The sequence below is a fragment of the Triticum urartu genome, chromosome 3A (assembly GCF_056163025.1).
Source record: "Triticum urartu cultivar PI428250 chromosome 3A, HENAU_Tu73, whole genome shotgun sequence".
Classification (NCBI taxonomy): domain Eukaryota; kingdom Viridiplantae; phylum Streptophyta; class Magnoliopsida; order Poales; family Poaceae; genus Triticum; species Triticum urartu.
The window spans coordinates 220,376,707-220,393,624 of NC_141875.1; the positions used below are offsets into that span (position 1 = coordinate 220,376,707).

General features: G+C 47.0%; 1 protein-coding gene across 1 annotated transcript; it reads left to right on the forward strand.

The window, feature by feature from the left end:
- The first annotated feature begins 9,004 nt into the window (after positions 1-9,004).
- Positions 9,005-12,000, forward strand: DSS1(I) (DSS1/SEM1-like protein). Its single transcript, XM_048693502.2, has 3 exons — positions 9,005-9,162; positions 9,275-9,393; positions 11,625-12,000. Exons 2-3 carry the CDS (start codon positions 9,297-9,299, stop codon positions 11,756-11,758), a joined length of 231 nt encoding a protein of 76 aa, XP_048549459.1. The 5' UTR covers positions 9,005-9,162; positions 9,275-9,296; the 3' UTR covers positions 11,759-12,000.
- The last annotated feature ends 4,918 nt before the right edge of the window (positions 12,001-16,918 follow it).

The window sequence follows — 16,918 nt, forward strand, 5'->3', positions numbered from 1 at the left end:
CAAGCTTATGATGTGTATTACCGAGAGGGCCCAGAGGTACCTCTCCGATACTCAGAGTGACAAATCCTAATCTCGATCTATGCCAACTCAACAAACACCTTCGGAGATACCTATAGAGCATCTTTATGATCACCCAGTTACGTTGTGACGTTTGATAGCACACAAGGTATTCCTCCGGTATTTGGGGGTTGCATAATATCATAGTCGGAGGAATATGTATTTGACATGAAAAAAGCAATAACAATAAATTGAACAATCATTATGCTAAGCTAACGGATGGGTCTTGTCCCTCACATCATTCTCCTAATGATGTGATCCCGCTATTAAATGACAACACATGTCTATGGTTAGGAAACCTTAACCATCTTGATCAACGAGCTAGTCTAGTAGAGGCTTACTAGGGACACGGTATTTGTTTATGTGTTCACACATGTATTTATGTTTCCGATCAATACAATTATAGTATGAATAATAAACCTTTATCATGAATAAGGAAATATAAAATAACAACTTTATTATTACCTCTAGGGCATATTTCCTTCAATGCAAGCGACATGTAATTGCTTTACTTTATCACTATGCGTTAGCAATAGTTGTAGAAGCAATAGTTGGTGAGACGACCCCGACACAACTATGGAGATCAAGGTGTCGACCGGTGGTGATGGAGATCATGACGATGCTTTGGAGATGGAGATCAAAAGCAAAAGATGATGATGGACATGTCATGTCACATGTTTTGATTGCATGTGATGGGTATCCTTTATGCATCTTATTTTGCTTAGAACGACGATAGCATTATAAGATGATCACTTCACTTAATTTCAAGATAAAGGGGTTCTCCCTGAGTATGCACTGTTGCCAAAGTTCGTCGTTCAGAAGCACCACATGATGATCAGGTGTGATAGACTCTATGTTCACATACAACGGGTGTAAGACAGTTTTGTACATGCAGAATACTTGGGTTAAACTTGACGAGCCTAGCATGTACAGACATGGTCTCAGACAACTGGAGACCGAAAGGTCAAACGTGAGTCATATAGTAGATATGATCAAGATAGAGATGTTCACCATTGATTACTACCCCATCTCACGTGATGATCAGACATGGGTTAGTTGATTTGGATCATGTATCACTTAGATAACTTGAGGGATGCTAATTTAAGTGAGAATTCATTAGTAATTTGATTAATTGAACTTAAATTTATCACGAACTTAGTCTTAATAGTTTTTGCATATCTATGTTGTAGATCAATAGCTCGCGATTTAGCTCCCTTATTTTTTGATACGTTCCTAGAGAAAACTAAGTCGAAATATGATAGTAGTAATGATGTGGACTGGGTCCATGACCTGAGGATTATCCTCATTGCTGCACAGAAGAATTATGTCCTTGATGCACCGCTATGTGACAGACATATTATAGGAGTGGATGTAGACGTTATGAATGTTTGGCAAGCTCGATATGATGACTACTTAATAGTTTAGTACGCCATGATTTATGGCTTAGAATTGGGACTTCGAAGACGTTTTGAATGCCATGGAACATATGAGATGCTCCAAGAGCTGAAATTGTTATTTCAGGCTCATGCCCGTGTTGAGAGGTATGAGACCTCTGACAAGTACTTTGCCTACACGATGGAGGAGAATAGCTCAGCCAGTGGGCATGTGCTCAGAATGTTTGGGTACTACAATCGCTTGAATCAAGTGGGAGTTAATCTTCTAGATAAGATAGTGATTGACAGAGTTCTCTAGTCACTATCACCAAGCTACTAGAACTTCGTGATGAACTATAATATGCAAGGGATGAAGAAAACTATTCCTGAGCTCTTCGCGATGCTCAAATCAGCGAAGGTAGAAATCAAGAAAGAGCATCAAGTGTTGATGGTTAACAAGACCACTAGTTTCAAGAAAAGGGCAAGGGAAAGAAAAGGAACTTCAAGAAGAATGGCAAACAAGTTGCCATTCATGTGAAGAAGCCCAAAAGCTGGACCTAAGCATGAAACTAAGTGCTTCTACTTCAAAGGGAATGGTCACTTGAAGCGGAACTGCCCCAGATACTTGGCGGATAAGAAGGATGGCAAAGTGAACATAGGTATATTTGATATACATGTTATTGATGTGTACTTTACTAGTGCTCGTAGCAACCCCTGGGTATTTGATACCGGTTAAGTTGCTAAGATTAGTAAATCAAAAAAGGAGTTGCGGAATAAAAAGAGACTAGTTAAGTGCGAGGTGATGATATGTGTTGGAAGTGATTCCAAGGTTGATGTGATCACCATCGCACACTTCCTCTACCTTCGGGATTAGTGTTGGACCTAAATAAATGTTATTTGGTGTTTGCGTTGAGCATTAATATGACTAGATCATGTTTATTGCAACGATTATTCATTTAAGTCAGAGAATAATTGTTGTTCTACTTACATGAAAAAAACCTTCTATGGTCATACACCCAATGTGAATGGTTTATTGAATCTCGATCATAGTGATACCCATATTCATAATATTGATGCCAAAAGATGCAAAATTGATAATGATAGTGCAACATACTTGTGGCACTATCGTTTAGGTCATATTGGTGCAAAGCGCATGAAGAAACTCTATGCGGATGGACTTTTGGAATCACTTGATTATGAATCATTTGATACTTGCGTACCATACCTCATGGGTAAGATGACTAAAAACTTTGTTCTCCGGAACAATGGAGTGAGCCAATGACTTCACAGATGATTTGAGTAGGTATGGGTAATTGGGTATATCTACTTGATGAAACACAAGTCTGAAACGTTTGAAAAGTTTAAAGAATTTTAGAGTGAAGTGGAGAATCATTGTAACAAGAAAATAAAGTTTCTACAATATGATCGTGGAGGCAAATATTAGAGTTACGAGTTTGGCCTTCATTTAAAACAATGTGGAATTGTTTCGCAACTCACGCCACCTGGAACACCACAGTATAATGGTGTGTCCGAACGTCGTAACCGTACTTTATTGGATATGGTGTGTTCTATGATGTCTCTTACCGATTTACCACTATCGTTTTGGGGTTATGTAGACAGCCACATTCACGTTAAATAGGGCACCGTCTAAATCCGTTGAGACGACATCATATGAATTGTGGTTTGGCAAGAAACCTAAGCTGTCGTTTCTTAAAGTTTGGGGTTGCGACACTTATGTCAAAAGGCTTCAGCCTGATAAGCTCGAACCCAAATCGGAGAAGTGCATCTTCATAGGATATCCTAAGGAAACAATTGGGTACACCTTCTACCACAGATCTGAAGGCAAGATCTTTGTTGCCAAGAATGGATCCTTTCTAGAGAAGGAGTTTCTCTTGAAAGAAGTGAGTGGGAGGAAAGTAGAACTTGAAGAGGTAACTGTACCTTCTCTTGAATTGGAGAGTAGCACGTCACAGAAAATAGTTCCTATGATGCCTACACCAACTAGAGAGGAAGCAAATGATAATGATCATGAAACTTTAGATCAAGTTACTACTGAACCTCGTAGGTCGACCAGAGTACGATCTGCACTAGAGTGGTACGGTAATCCTGTCCTGGAAGTCATGTTAGTAGACCAAGGTGAACCTATGAACTATGAAGAAGCTATGATGAGCCCAGATTCCGACAGATGTCTTGAGGCTGTGAAATTTGAGATAGGATCCATGTATGAGAACAAAGTGTGGACTTTGGTGGACTTTCCCGATGATCGGCAAACCATTGTGAATAAATGGATCTTCAAGAAGAAGACAAACGTTGATGGTAATGTCACCATCTACAAAGCTCGACATGTCGCAAAAGGTTTTTGACAAGTTCAAGGGGTTGACTATGATGAGACCTTCTCACCCATGGTGATGCTTAAGTTAGTCCAAATCATGTTAGCAATTACCGCATTTTATAATTATGAAATTTGGCAAATGGATGTCAAAACTGCATTCATTAATGGATTTCTTCAAGAAGAGTTGTATATGATGCAACCAGAAGGTTTTGTCAATCCTAAAGATGCGAACAAAGTGTGCAAGCTCCAGCAATCCATCTACGGACTGGTGCAAGCATCTCGGAGTTGGGTTATATGCTTTGCTGAAGTGATCAAAGCATATGGTTTTATACAGACTTATGGTGAAGCCGGTATTTACAAGAAAAGTGAGTGGGAGCTCTGTAGCATTTCTAATATTATATGTGGATGACATATTGCTGATTGGAAATGATATAGAATTTCTGGATAGCATAAAAGGATACTTGAATAAGAATTTTTCAATGAAAGACCTAGGTGGAGCTGCTTACATATTAGGCATCAAGATCTATAGAGATAGATCAAGACGCTTGATAAGATTTTCAATGAGTACATACTTTGACAAGATTTTGAAGGAGTTCAAAATGGATCAGTCAAAGAAGGAGTTCTAGCCTGTATTGTAAGGTGTGAAGTTGAGTAAGACTCAAAGCCCGACCATGACAGAAGATAGAGAGAGAATGAAAGTCATTCCCTATGCCTCAGCCATAGGTTCTATAAAGTATGCCATGTTGTGTACCAGACCTATTGTGTACCTTGCCATGAGTTTGGCAAAGGGGTACAATAGTGATCCAGGAGTAGATCATTAGACAACGGTCAAAATTATCCTTAGAGGACTAAGGAGATATTTCTCGGTTAAGGAAGTGATAATGAGTTCGTCGTAAAGAGTTACATCGATGCAAGCTTTGACATCGATTCAGATGACTATAAGTCTCAATCTGGATACATATTGAAAGTGGGAGCAATTAGCTAAAGTAGCTCCATGTAGAGCATTGTAGACATAGAAATTTGCAAAATATATATGGATCTGAATGTGACAGACCCGTTGACTAAATTTCTCTCACAAGCAAAACATAATCACACCTTAATACTCTTTGGGTGTTAATCACATGGCGATGTGTACTAGATTATTGACTCTAGTAAACTCTTTGGGTGTTAGTCACATGGTGATGTGAACTATGGGTGTTAATCACATGGAAATGTGAACTAGATTATTGACTCTAGTAAACTCTTTGGGTGTTAGTCACATGGTGATGTGAACTATGGGTGTTAATCACATGGCGATGTGAACTAGATTATTGACTCTAGTGCAAGTGGGAGACTGAAGGAAATATGCCCTAGAGGCAATAATAAAGTTGTTATTTTATATTTCCTTATTCATGATAAAGGTTTATTATTCATGCTATAATTGTATTGATCGGAAACCTAAATACATGTGTGAATACATAAGCAAATACCGTGTCCCTAGTAAGCCTCTACTAGACTAGCTCGTTGATCAAAGATGGTTAAGGTTTCCTAACCATAGACATTTGTTGTCATTTGATAACGGGATCGCATCATTAGGAGAATGATGTGATGGACAAGACCCATCCATTAGCTTAGCATATTGATCATTCGGTTTATTGCTATTGCTTTCTTCATGTCAAATACACACTCCTCCGACTATGAGATTATGCAACTCCCGAATACCAGAGGAATACCTTGTGTGCTATCAAACGTCACAATGTAACAGGGTCATCATAAAGATGCTCTACAGGTATCTCCGAAGGTGTTTGTTGAGTTGGCATAGATCGAGATTAGGATTTGTCACTCCGAGTATTGGAGAGGTATCTTTGGGCCCTCTCGGTAATACACATCATAAGCTTGCAAGCAAATGACTAAGGAGTTAGTCACGAGGTGATGAGTAAAGAGACTTGCCGCTAACGAGATTGAACTAGGTATGAAGATACCGACGATCGAATCTCGGGCAAGTAACATACCAGAGGACATAGGGAATTACGTATGTTGTCATAACGGTTCGACTGATAAAGATCTTCGTAGAAAATTTAGGAGCTAATATGGGCATCCAGGTTCCGCTATTGATTATTGACCGAAGAGGTGTCTCGGTCATGTCTACATTGTTCTCGAACCCATAGGGTCCGCACGCTTAATGTTCGCTGATGATATAATATTATATGAGTTATATAAGTTGGTGACCGAATGTTGTTCGTAGTCCTGGATGAGATCACGGACATGACGAGGAGTCTCAAAATAGTCGAGAGGTAAAGATTGATATATATGACGATAGTATTCGGACACCGGAATGGTTTTGGAGCGCACCGGGTATTCATCGGATCACCGGAAGGGGTCCCGGGAGGCCCCGGGAGGTCTATGGGCCTAATGGGCTAACGAGAAGCACACACTAGCCCACAGAGGGGCTGGCGTGCCCTCTCCCTGGCCGCTGGCCCTAGAAGAAGGAAAGGGGGAGTGCCACCTCCTCATGCCTTTCCCCCTTGTGGGAGAAAAGGAAGGGGGCGCCACCTCCCCCTTCCTTCCCCTTGGTGCCAAAAGAAGGAAAGGGGGCAGCCTAGGGCAAGCTCAAGTTGGATCCAGACCTACCTGGGGCGCCCCTTAGCCTCTCCCCTCTCCCTCCCACCTATATATATGAGGGAAGGGGGCGCCTAGCACAACATAACATGATCTTAGCCGTGTGCGGCGCCCCCCTCCACCGTTTACATCCCCGGTCATATTTTCGTAGTGCTTAGGCGAAGCCCTGCGGAGATAGTTTCACCATCACCGTCACCACGCCATCGTGCTGCTGGAACTCATCTACTACCTCGCCATTTTGCTGGATCAAGAAGGCGGAGGACGTCACCGAGCTGAACGTGTGCTGAACGCGGAGGTGTCGTACGTTCGTACTTGATCGGTTGGAGCACGAAGAAGTTTGACTACATCAACCGCGTTGTTAAACGCTTCTGCTTACGGTCTATGGGGGTACGTATACACACTCTCCCCTCTCATTGCTATGCATCTCCATGGATAGATCTTGCGTGTGTGTAGATTTTTTTTGTTTTCCATGCAACGTTTCCCAACATGAGCCACTCAGTGCCGGCCAGGCCGAGGTCTCGGTGTTCTCGGCTGGGCTCCCGAAGAAGCTGGTGTCCTGGAAGAAGAAGGGCATGGACTGGGGGAACCCCGCGGAGGTGAAGGTGCTGCTCCAGAAGATTGAGTTCTGGTCAGACAAGAAGAATCTTCAGCTGGTGGATGTAGTGAAGTGATAACCCACAAGTATAGGGGATCAGTTGTAGCCTCTTTCGATAAGTAAGAGTGTCAAACCCAACGAGAAGCTAAAGGTAGAACAATTATTCCCTCAAGTTTTATCGACCACCGATACAACTCTACGCACGCTTAACGTTCACTTTACCTAGAACAAGTATGAAACTAGAAGTACTTTGTAGGTGTTGTAGGATAGGTTTGCAAGACAATAAAGATCACATAAATAAAACTAGGGGATGTTTAGATAAAGAAACAACTAAGTTAGTTTAGTAGAGAGCTTTTTTTCACGAGAAAGTTATTTGTCCCTAGGCAATCAATAACTAGACCGGTAGTCGTTATTGCAATTTTATATGAGGGAGAGACATAAGCTAACATACTTTCTCTTATTGGATCATATGCATTTATGATTGGAACTCTAGCAAACATCCGTAACTACTAAAGATTATTAAGGTAAAACCCAACCATAGCATTAAAGTATCAAGTCCACTTTATTCCCATATGCAATAACCCACTTATCCGTGTTTAGGCTGCTATCACCCCCGCAACGCAGACAATAAGCAAACCATGAACATATTGCAACACCCTATAGCGGCGATCCCTCACGCTTGCGCGACACGGGGAGCACCATAGGACAGCACCAATAGTAAAAGATGCAACTCAAACCAATCACGATCATCAATCAAACCATAGGACAAAACAGATCTACTCAAACATCATATGATAGCCATACATCATTGGAAAATAATATATAGCATTGAGCACCATGTTTAAGTAGAGATTACAACGGGGATAAGAGGTGTTACAACGCTGCATAGAGGGGGAGAGAGTTGGTGATGACGGCGGCGAAGTTGTTGGTGTAGATCGTCGTCACGATGATGGCCTCGGCGGCGTTCCGACGCCACCGGATAAGAGGTGTTACAAGCCCGAGGACGTGGTACCCATCAACCACTTCTTCCGCTCCACCTCGCCCGGGATGTGGGCGCTGCTGTTCAAGCCGTCCGAGGACGGGTTTCCTCCTGAAGGGAGCGACTACGGCTTCGAAGCCGGCCATGACGCCCCCGAGGTAATTCTAAGCGCATAATTTCACTTTCCGTGCTTTTTTGAGCCTCATAAATTTCGGCTGACCAGTTGGTTTATGCATTATGCAGAAGTGGATCTCCAAAGCGCAACAAATTCTATGCCCGACGCCACTGCCCGAGGGGGAGATGACTCCCCTGCTTACGGCCCTCTTAACCGAGGAGCCGCACTTGGTCGTCCCCGAGAAGGCGAAGCCTTTGAAGGACAGGGTGGGCCTCCGAACAAGGGAGACCTCAGTCACCCGATCCGAGGAGACCCATGCCTCTTCCACCCACGAGGACGACGTGGAGGAGGACACATGGGAAGGGAATCCTTCCCTTAAGGGGAAGAGGGCGGCGTCCAAGGGCGCCGAGGAAGAAGCGTGACCGAAAGGCCTGAAGAGGTCGCGTAAGAGTAGTCATAAATTGGTGGGCCATCATGTGTTTGACAGTAAATAAGAGAATGTTATACGGACGAAAATATTTGACTAGAGGCTTGAATCCCGTGATTCATGGAAGACAACGATTTCAGAAGCATAAGAGCTGGCTATCACAGCTGAATTTATAGGCCTTCTTTTCATGGCCTAAATTTCGTTTTCCTTTCATGGAGGCCTAAATTTGGTTAAATCAAACCATCGTTGACTACAGGGCAATAATAATAATAATTTGCTATTTTAGACACACTATTTTGGCTGGAAATTTGTTTTTTTGAAAAGCAGTCAAAGGGGACTTTTCTTTTTTGGATTTTTTCACCAGTACAATGAAAGGTCAAGTTTAATTTGAAAATATTTTCAAATTTTTATTTTTTTTTTCATCTAAAATGTATATACACCCGTAGATCAAAAATCCCCTCGCAAATTAGTAGTGGTAGAGTCACTTCGGTCGGAATGCCAAAAAAAAAAAAAAGAGTCACTTCGGTCGGTGAAGCCGCGGACAAGCGGACCCGGACCCGAACTATGGCCGAGAAGCTGATGGAGCCTCCGTTTTAACTTTCGACCCCATCAGGCTGGCATCTGTCCCGACGAGCAGCCGCCCCCAGGTCTAGGGTTCCCCCTTTCTTCTTCTCAACGCGAATCAGGTAGGTGGCGCTCTTGATCCCTCGTCCTCCCCCACAATCCCCAGCACGCACGCGCGCACGAACTAATCCGGATCTCTCTGCTAACCCTCTGATCTACTCGGCCGCGTCGCAGCTAGATACTAGCACCAGCATCGATGGCGGCGGCAGCGCCGGCGGACGCGAAGGCGGAGGCCGCCAAGATGGACCTCCTCGAGGACGACGACGAGTTCGAGGAGTTCGAGATCGACCAAGGTATGTGCAAGCTCACCCCGCTCCCCCCTCTCGCGGCAGCACTGTTGCTGTATCTAGGCAAACACGGTCGGTTCGACATAGCTTGTTGGCGTCGTGATGTCGATTTGGTCGATTAGGTTTGGGTTGATCCGGACAAGGTATGTGCGATGGATATGTCGGTCATCTCAAGCTTACTTTCAAGATCGGTTTTAGGAGAGATTCGCCTCAAATTAAGGGCAAATTGGTTGCAACTGGATTGTTTCCAATGCGGATTTGACCAAGCGTGAGATAGTCATGACCTCAGGCAGTATAACGTGTGCTTTCAGTAGCCATCTGATGTCATTTATAATCTTCATTCACTACTGCTTCCTGAATAATTAGCTTGGTGGAATAGGTTATTTTCGATATTGTTTGTACATGTTTATCAGTAGTTGTTACTACTTTCCTCTTAGTTAAGCATAGAACAGATGGTCTGATCTTGGTGTATTTATCTTCATGATTGTTTCTTCTAGATTAAATATCAGGCACACACAACCAGGTGTTGCACATCTTCTCCCTTGGGAACATTGATCTTCAATCCCTGTTTCTTCAGTGTTGACATGACTGCCTAAAACTGCACAATTGGAATGATCAGTCCATGTAGATTGGAAGGGTGGTAGAAAATAAACCCATTGTTGTTTGACTGTTTCATCAATTAGCATATTGCTATGTGCTGTATTGAGTGTTCGAGAGGCTAAGTGTTGGTCTGATAAGTTACCTTGCCATGTCAATGTCCAGAAATAGCATTTGCAGACATGCTATCCATGTAGATGGACAATGCGAAACTACATGATACCATGAAATGTGTCAACATACATATCTGCAAACTGTATGATCTATCTAAACCTTTGTCCTTTTTCTCCTTTGCTGTCCGTGGTCATTCTTGCGCTGGTGCACAACTTGTTTGTGCCTGGCCCTATGCTGGCCTCATAGGGTCTAGAAGCATGTATAAGGCACAAATAACAGTTCAATGGCAATTTTCTTTTTTAAATGGGAAGAAGACATTTGGAGGAGGTAGTGCTTTAAGGTTTTCTTGGATCCTAACAAGAGGAAGTCTTCTAGCTTGTGGTGGGACAGTACTCTTTCTACTTTACGTCAATTTTCAAAACTTGATTTGAATCCAGAGGGTTAGATACAGGGTGATAACTGCTTTTGTCATTGTAATGAGATTTAGGTTTGGTTATATATCAAAACCTATTTTGTAAGTTGTGGCTATACCTGATTCTTTGACGAAGTTAAAGGTTTCTAGTTCTACAAGTGGACGATAAGTCCACGATTGCCAATTGGTGGGAGCTAGCTGCCGGCTCGATCTGACTGGCAGTTGACTAGTAATTCCAAGTAGCCTAATTTGGTGGTCTCTGGCCCACTATCATGGGTTTGGGAAGTGGGGGAGTAAGTTGGTCTCCTGAGTCAAGTTAAAGTTGGATTTTTAGTGCAGCAGGTTAAATCGTAGAAAGAAGAGCGCGTGAGAGGTGGAAAACGTTAGTCCTGTCTCCCGGAGATTTATGTCAGCTATCTATTTTTGTGCTACCATAGAAGTATGCTTTAGTGCCCACTAAAAGTTGCATGAAACATGCATTATAAACTTAAACCTGCTGCCTGCCTACTGAAATCCTCCGAGACTAGTAGGCCTGGCCACTGGTGGCAACTAACCGGCTTATTGAAAACAATGTCCTTCATGTGTATGGATGAATTCTTAATTCTTATGTGTGACCTATGACTGCTGCATGTCAAGTACGTTTGTCCTGCAGCAAGTAAAATCATATTACAGTGGGTTATATCATGAGCTATATGATTAGGGTCTTCTTCGTTTCTTTTCTTGCTTTTGCTGAATGTATACACTTATGTTGCATTATTATGGTGTTCAGTAACTGAACTGGTAAATTTTGCTAGGACACAGTATGATAGTCTGTGTTGCTAATTCGGCTTTCCATTTGCATAGCTTTTATCGGTAGTTATGATAGCTACTTTCTGAAGCTTCGCCCCTCAGTTCAGTTTGCTTGCGATATGACTACTGTGTGAATGTATGTTCTGCTTCCTGGTTGCAGATGGTCTTGCGTGTAGCATTTCTTTTTACTCTGGTCTGTGGAGACGTATATACTTTTGTCGTCATAATCTCTTGAAGTAATTTTGTATGTAAGATGATTGTGCTGATTCTTCTATGGTGATGAAATTGCGCGTCTCGTTAACCCCATTTTTCTTGTATTTTACAGAATGGGATGACAAGGAAGATGGCAACGAAGCTGTCCAGCAATGGGAGGATGACTGGGATGATGACGACGTGAACGATGATTTCTCACTGCAGCTGAGGAAAGAGCTGGAGGGAGGCAACACTCAGAAGAGCTGAACTACTTCCCCATCCATATCAAAGCTGTAGTACACTTTATCTTCGATCAGGCACTGTGTGGCCATTGCTCTCTGAACCTGTGATACTTCCCTAGCAATATCAAGCTCTGATACTTATCTTCGTTTCAGCACTGTGTATCAGACTTTGTACCTTACTGCATGTAGTTATCGGCTGCGAGCAGCATAACTTGCCGAACAATGATAGTTCCCAGAGAGTATCGCAATTACCCGAAAGTTTGTGGACATGCAGGAATTCCCGTATGGTCTGCTCCCGGCACTGCGGTACGATTATCTCTTCTTCTTTCGTCAGACGTATTTTTCTTTTAGAAAAAACTTCCATCGCGCCGCCATGGATGAGCTATGCGCCCGGCCTCAAAGTACCGCTCGACGCACTTGCCTGGTGCTGCCCTCCCCGCCGGTTGCCGTTCACCGTCGTTGCCGCCGGTGCTGGTCCTTGTCATGGTGGAAGCAAAAAATATAGTTGGATCCAACAAAAATAGAACATGGTGAAAGCAAAAATAGGAGCGGCTCGCCACGGGTCAGAGTGCCTAGGAACAAAAATCAGAAGCAGCAAAAATCTTCGCCACGGGTCAAACTCCAGTGGTCGGTTGAAGCAAAATAAAAAACGCTTCCAGCAAAAACGACACGAGCATTTGAGAGCTCTGCAATTGTTGAAGCACAAAATTATCTCGGTTCCAGCAAAAAACACATCGTTTTAGCAAAAACAAAAAAATTGGTTTGGCAAAAAGAAAATGCATCCGCACAAATGGCCACCCTCTTGCAGCTCCCCCAGTAGCCGGTTGCAGCTCTGACGTGCACGGTTGCAGCTCCCGACATTGAACGGCATTGGATGTAGCACTCTTCACCGCTGGATGTAGCTTCCTCCGGCAAGGCATCGACCTTGTAGCACATACACCAGCTAGTTGCAGCAAAACGGGGCACCGGTTCCAGCAAACAACGAATATGTTCATCAAAATCAAATGGGGATGGTAGCAAAAAACGAAAGGAGCTGTAGCAAAACAAAAAGGTGGATCCAGCAAAAAAATTCCTGGTTCCAGCACGAACTCGCCGCCACCGTGGCCGGTTGCAGCTTGGCCATGGCGACGGGCGCACCCTGGCTGCGGCGGCCTTGGAAAGGGCGTGCATCTAGCTGCTGGCGGAGGCAGACAAGGCGACGAGTGCGCCCCGTGGCTGCGAGCGGCCATGGAGAAGGGTGCATCCCGCGTCGGCGATCCACATACGAATCAGATGAGGCGCATCAATTTGCCGACGGCCATGGCGATGAGCTCGCCTCCTGGGTGCGGGTGGATGGGGAAGAAGACACGGGCGGCTGGATAAGAATACGGATGGGCACTGATGAAGCTATGTACCTAGGGTAGGGTCATGGACCTGTCCAAACTGACCTACCCAAGTACATCTCCAGAAGAAATCATCTTTCAATCGACTTGAAGGTGTCTCACTCGACAGACTTGAAGATACTCGACCAAGAAGCAATCACTCGACCAAGACCAAGCCACTCGACGGTCAGGTGGCCTAAAGGCGCTCCGCATGCTAACGGTCGGTTATTAAGTAGCTTTTATGGTCATCATGACACTTTATTACTAGCGTTACCAGTAACACCCTACCTTAATGTACATTGAACCCTTTGTATCATGGGCTGGCTGGGGTCTTGGCGCACTCTATATAAGCCACCCCCCTCCTCCGAAACAAGGGTTCGCACCCCTGTAATACACACACACACGATAATCCAGTCGACCGCCTCCGGGCTCCGAGACGTAGGGCTATTACTTCCTCAGAGAAGGGCCTGAACTCGTAAATCTTGCGTTCCTACAACTCCTCTATAGCTAAGATACTCCCTCTCCATACTTACCCCCTTACATCACTGTCAGACTTAGAACCACGACAGTTGGCGCCCATCGTGGGGCAGGTGTTTTAGCGTTTTGTTGGAGGAGTTGCGATATTTTCCGACCCGAATCATCATGGTTTTCGGCGGAGTTTTGGTGGAGGGACGCGAGATCCGTCTCGGCGCGCTCACGTTCATCGCCGACGACTCCGCTTGGCTTCAGGAGGCTCTGCTCGACGTGGACGCACTCCCTGTCCGCGGGGCAACGCACTTTAGCGCGTGCGTCCGCGGAGTTCTCCTGCGGCAACTGTCGACCCCCTACCGGTCGGCTCCTGTGTTGTCCTCCCTCCCAGTTTCCCGCCGGCGCAAGCGTTCTGGTTGGTCGAGACTTCAGCGGTGGGTGAGACACGCGGTGGCACGCCAGTCGGCCACCCCTCAAGTCGCGGCGATCGAGCCCGACGAATCCCTCTACGGCCTGTTCGACCTGTCGACTGGCTCCGCAGAGACCGCATCCGAGTGCGACAGCAGCGATCCGGCGGCGGAGGTTTTGATGGTCGATGGACCGCCCAGTCCTCCCAGTTTTCCCCGCACCGACGGAGGCGTGGGCGGAGGCGACCCGTCGCGTCCTCAGGAGGAATATCTTCCCGAGCCTCTCACGTCGCTGTAGAGAGAAGAATTTCGCCGCCGGAACATGGATGCATTACACACTCCTATCATTGGAGAAACCCCTGAGGCTCATGCCTTGGAGGACGCGCGCCTGGAAAACTTGGCCGAGCGCACTTGACTGGAGAACCTCCAGCGAGCACTCGACGAGCGTGCGCGGCAACGGGTTCCCGGATCCAGTCGACGTCAGCTCTTCCCGCCCCCGCAGGTATATCAAACTCCGATTCAGAATTTAGCAGCTGCAGCCCGCATAGCAGAGTCGATTCAGCCTTCCCAGTCGGAGGCTGGCAGAGGCTTGCTGCAGATCAGAGCGTTGCTCCGGGCAGCAGGAGACCAGAATTCCGCCGTTTCTCAGTCGCGGAACAGGATTCACAGCAGATCCGTTGCCGCAGACACAGTCCAGTCGGCTCATAGCCCAAGATCGCCCCCGAGGCGTGAGGGACGTGGGGACCGGCGTAATTAGTATGGTAACCGTGAGCAATATGATCACCGATTCGATCGTGATGATCGACGTCGAGTTCCCACCCCTCCCTCGAGGAGCGGGTCGTATGCGCCTCGACAACAGGATGACAGGCGCCCTCGTAGTGTTGGGCGAAGGATTCCAGTCGACTCCAGGGAGCCAGGCTTTGATGCGAGATCCATTCTCGTTCAAGGTTTGGTTGACAAGAACAGAGCTCACCGGGAAGGACACGACAGAGATGCTCCTACCAGCAGCAGAGCACATGTTTCAGGGCCAGAGTGCTTTAGTAGAGCCATCAGGGCCGCTGTGATTCCTCCCAACTTCAGGTTGGCGACTGGAGTCAGCAAGTTCACTGGCGAGTCCAAGCCCGATACTTGGCTTGAAGACTACCGAGTGGCCGTCCAGATTGGCGGCGGCAATGATGAGGTGGCCATGAAGCATCTGCCTCTCATGTTGGAGGGCTCGGCCAGAGCGTGGCTGAACCAGTTAGCACCCAGCAGCATTTACACTTGGGAAGATCTCGCCCGAGTGTTTGTCACCACATTTGAAGGAACATGCAAACGGCTGGCCGGGTTGACGGAACTGCGGTCCTGCGTGCAGAAGCCGAATGAAACCTTGAGGGATTACATCCAGAGATGGATCACGTTGCGTCACACGGTAGAGAATGTGCCTGACCACCAAGCAGTCTGTGCCTTCAAAGAAGGCGTCAAGTACAGAGAACTGAATCTGAAATTCGGTCGAACCGGAGATATGTCTCTGAACCGAATGATGGAGATTGCCACCAAGTACGCTAATGGTGAAGATGAGGATCGGCTCCGGAGTGGCAAGCTGAAGTCAGTCGCACAAGAAACCGAAGGAAATTCCAATCGGAAACAGAAGCGAAAAGCCGAGCCAGCTGTGGCTGTGACTCAAGGAAAGTTTAAGGGGAAACCTGTAACGCCCCGAGACCGATGTGCCAGGTGTCGTTCAGTTATTCGCTGGTGTTGCCTTGTCATTCCTTGCGTGTCATGCATTGCATATCATGTCATCATGCGCATTTCATTTGCATACGTGTTCGTCTCACGCATCCGAGCATTTTCCCCGTTGTCCGTTTTGCAATCCGGCGCTTCGTTCTCCTCCGGTGATCATTACTACCTTTCTTTTGTGTGTGGGCATTAAACATTTCCGGATTGGACCGAGACTTGCCAAGCGGCCTTGGTTTACTACCGGTAGACCGCCTGTCAAGTTTCGTATCATTTGGACTTCGTTTGATACTCCAACGGTTAACCGAGGGACCGAGAAGGCCTCGTGTGTGTTGCAGCCCAACACCCTTCCATTTTGGCCCAAAACCCACCTAACTCTGCTCCATCATCTCGGTCGTTCGATCACGATCGCGTGGCCGAAAACCGCACCTCATTTGGAGCTTCCTAGCTCCCTCTACCTATAAAAGAGCACCCCTCCCCGAAATTTCGGATCATTTCGCAGTCTAAACCTATATCCACTCCTCCCCGCTCCACCGGACGCGTCCGCGCTGCACCGGACATGTCCGCCCCCGCGCGCCACCTCACTCCAGCCAATTAGAAGCCGCCACGTCTTCCCGCCGCCGCTTCCCCTCCACTCACCGCGCGCCACATGGCACCGCGCTGCCCCACTTCGCCGCCGGGCCCGGAGAGCCCGCAACCGGCCCCCGCGGCCCATCCAACGCCGCCGCCCAAGCCCACGGGGAGGCCGGATCCGCGCCGCCCGGTCCTCCCTTGCGTCGCCGCACGCTGTCTCGACGCTGGCCGCCCAACGACGCCGCTCGCCGGAGTTCGTCAGCCTCGCCGGCCCCTCTCCGCCGCCCTTCTCCTCCTCGTCGCCTGGCCTCGTCGCCGCGAGCGCCGCCGTCTTCGCCGGATCTATCAGGGTCTGCCCCGCCTCGCCTCGAAGCTCGCCGGAGCCCTCTGCCTGCCGTCGCCGTCGCCGCCATGGATCGGGGACCAGATCCCCGCTCGAAGACGAGATCCCTCCCCGCGTGGGCCACCTCGTCCGCACCGGCCCAGATGCGAGGCCCAGCCGGCCTCCTCCCCGCCGTGGCCTCCCAAGCCCAGCATGCCGTCCCCGCCTTCGGTCCAGATCCGCACCGCGCCAGCCCAGCCGGCCTCGCCTCGGCCTCCTTCCTCCTCTGTTGGGCCAGGCCCAAGGGTGAGCCGACCCCAGCGCCCCCTCCTCTATTT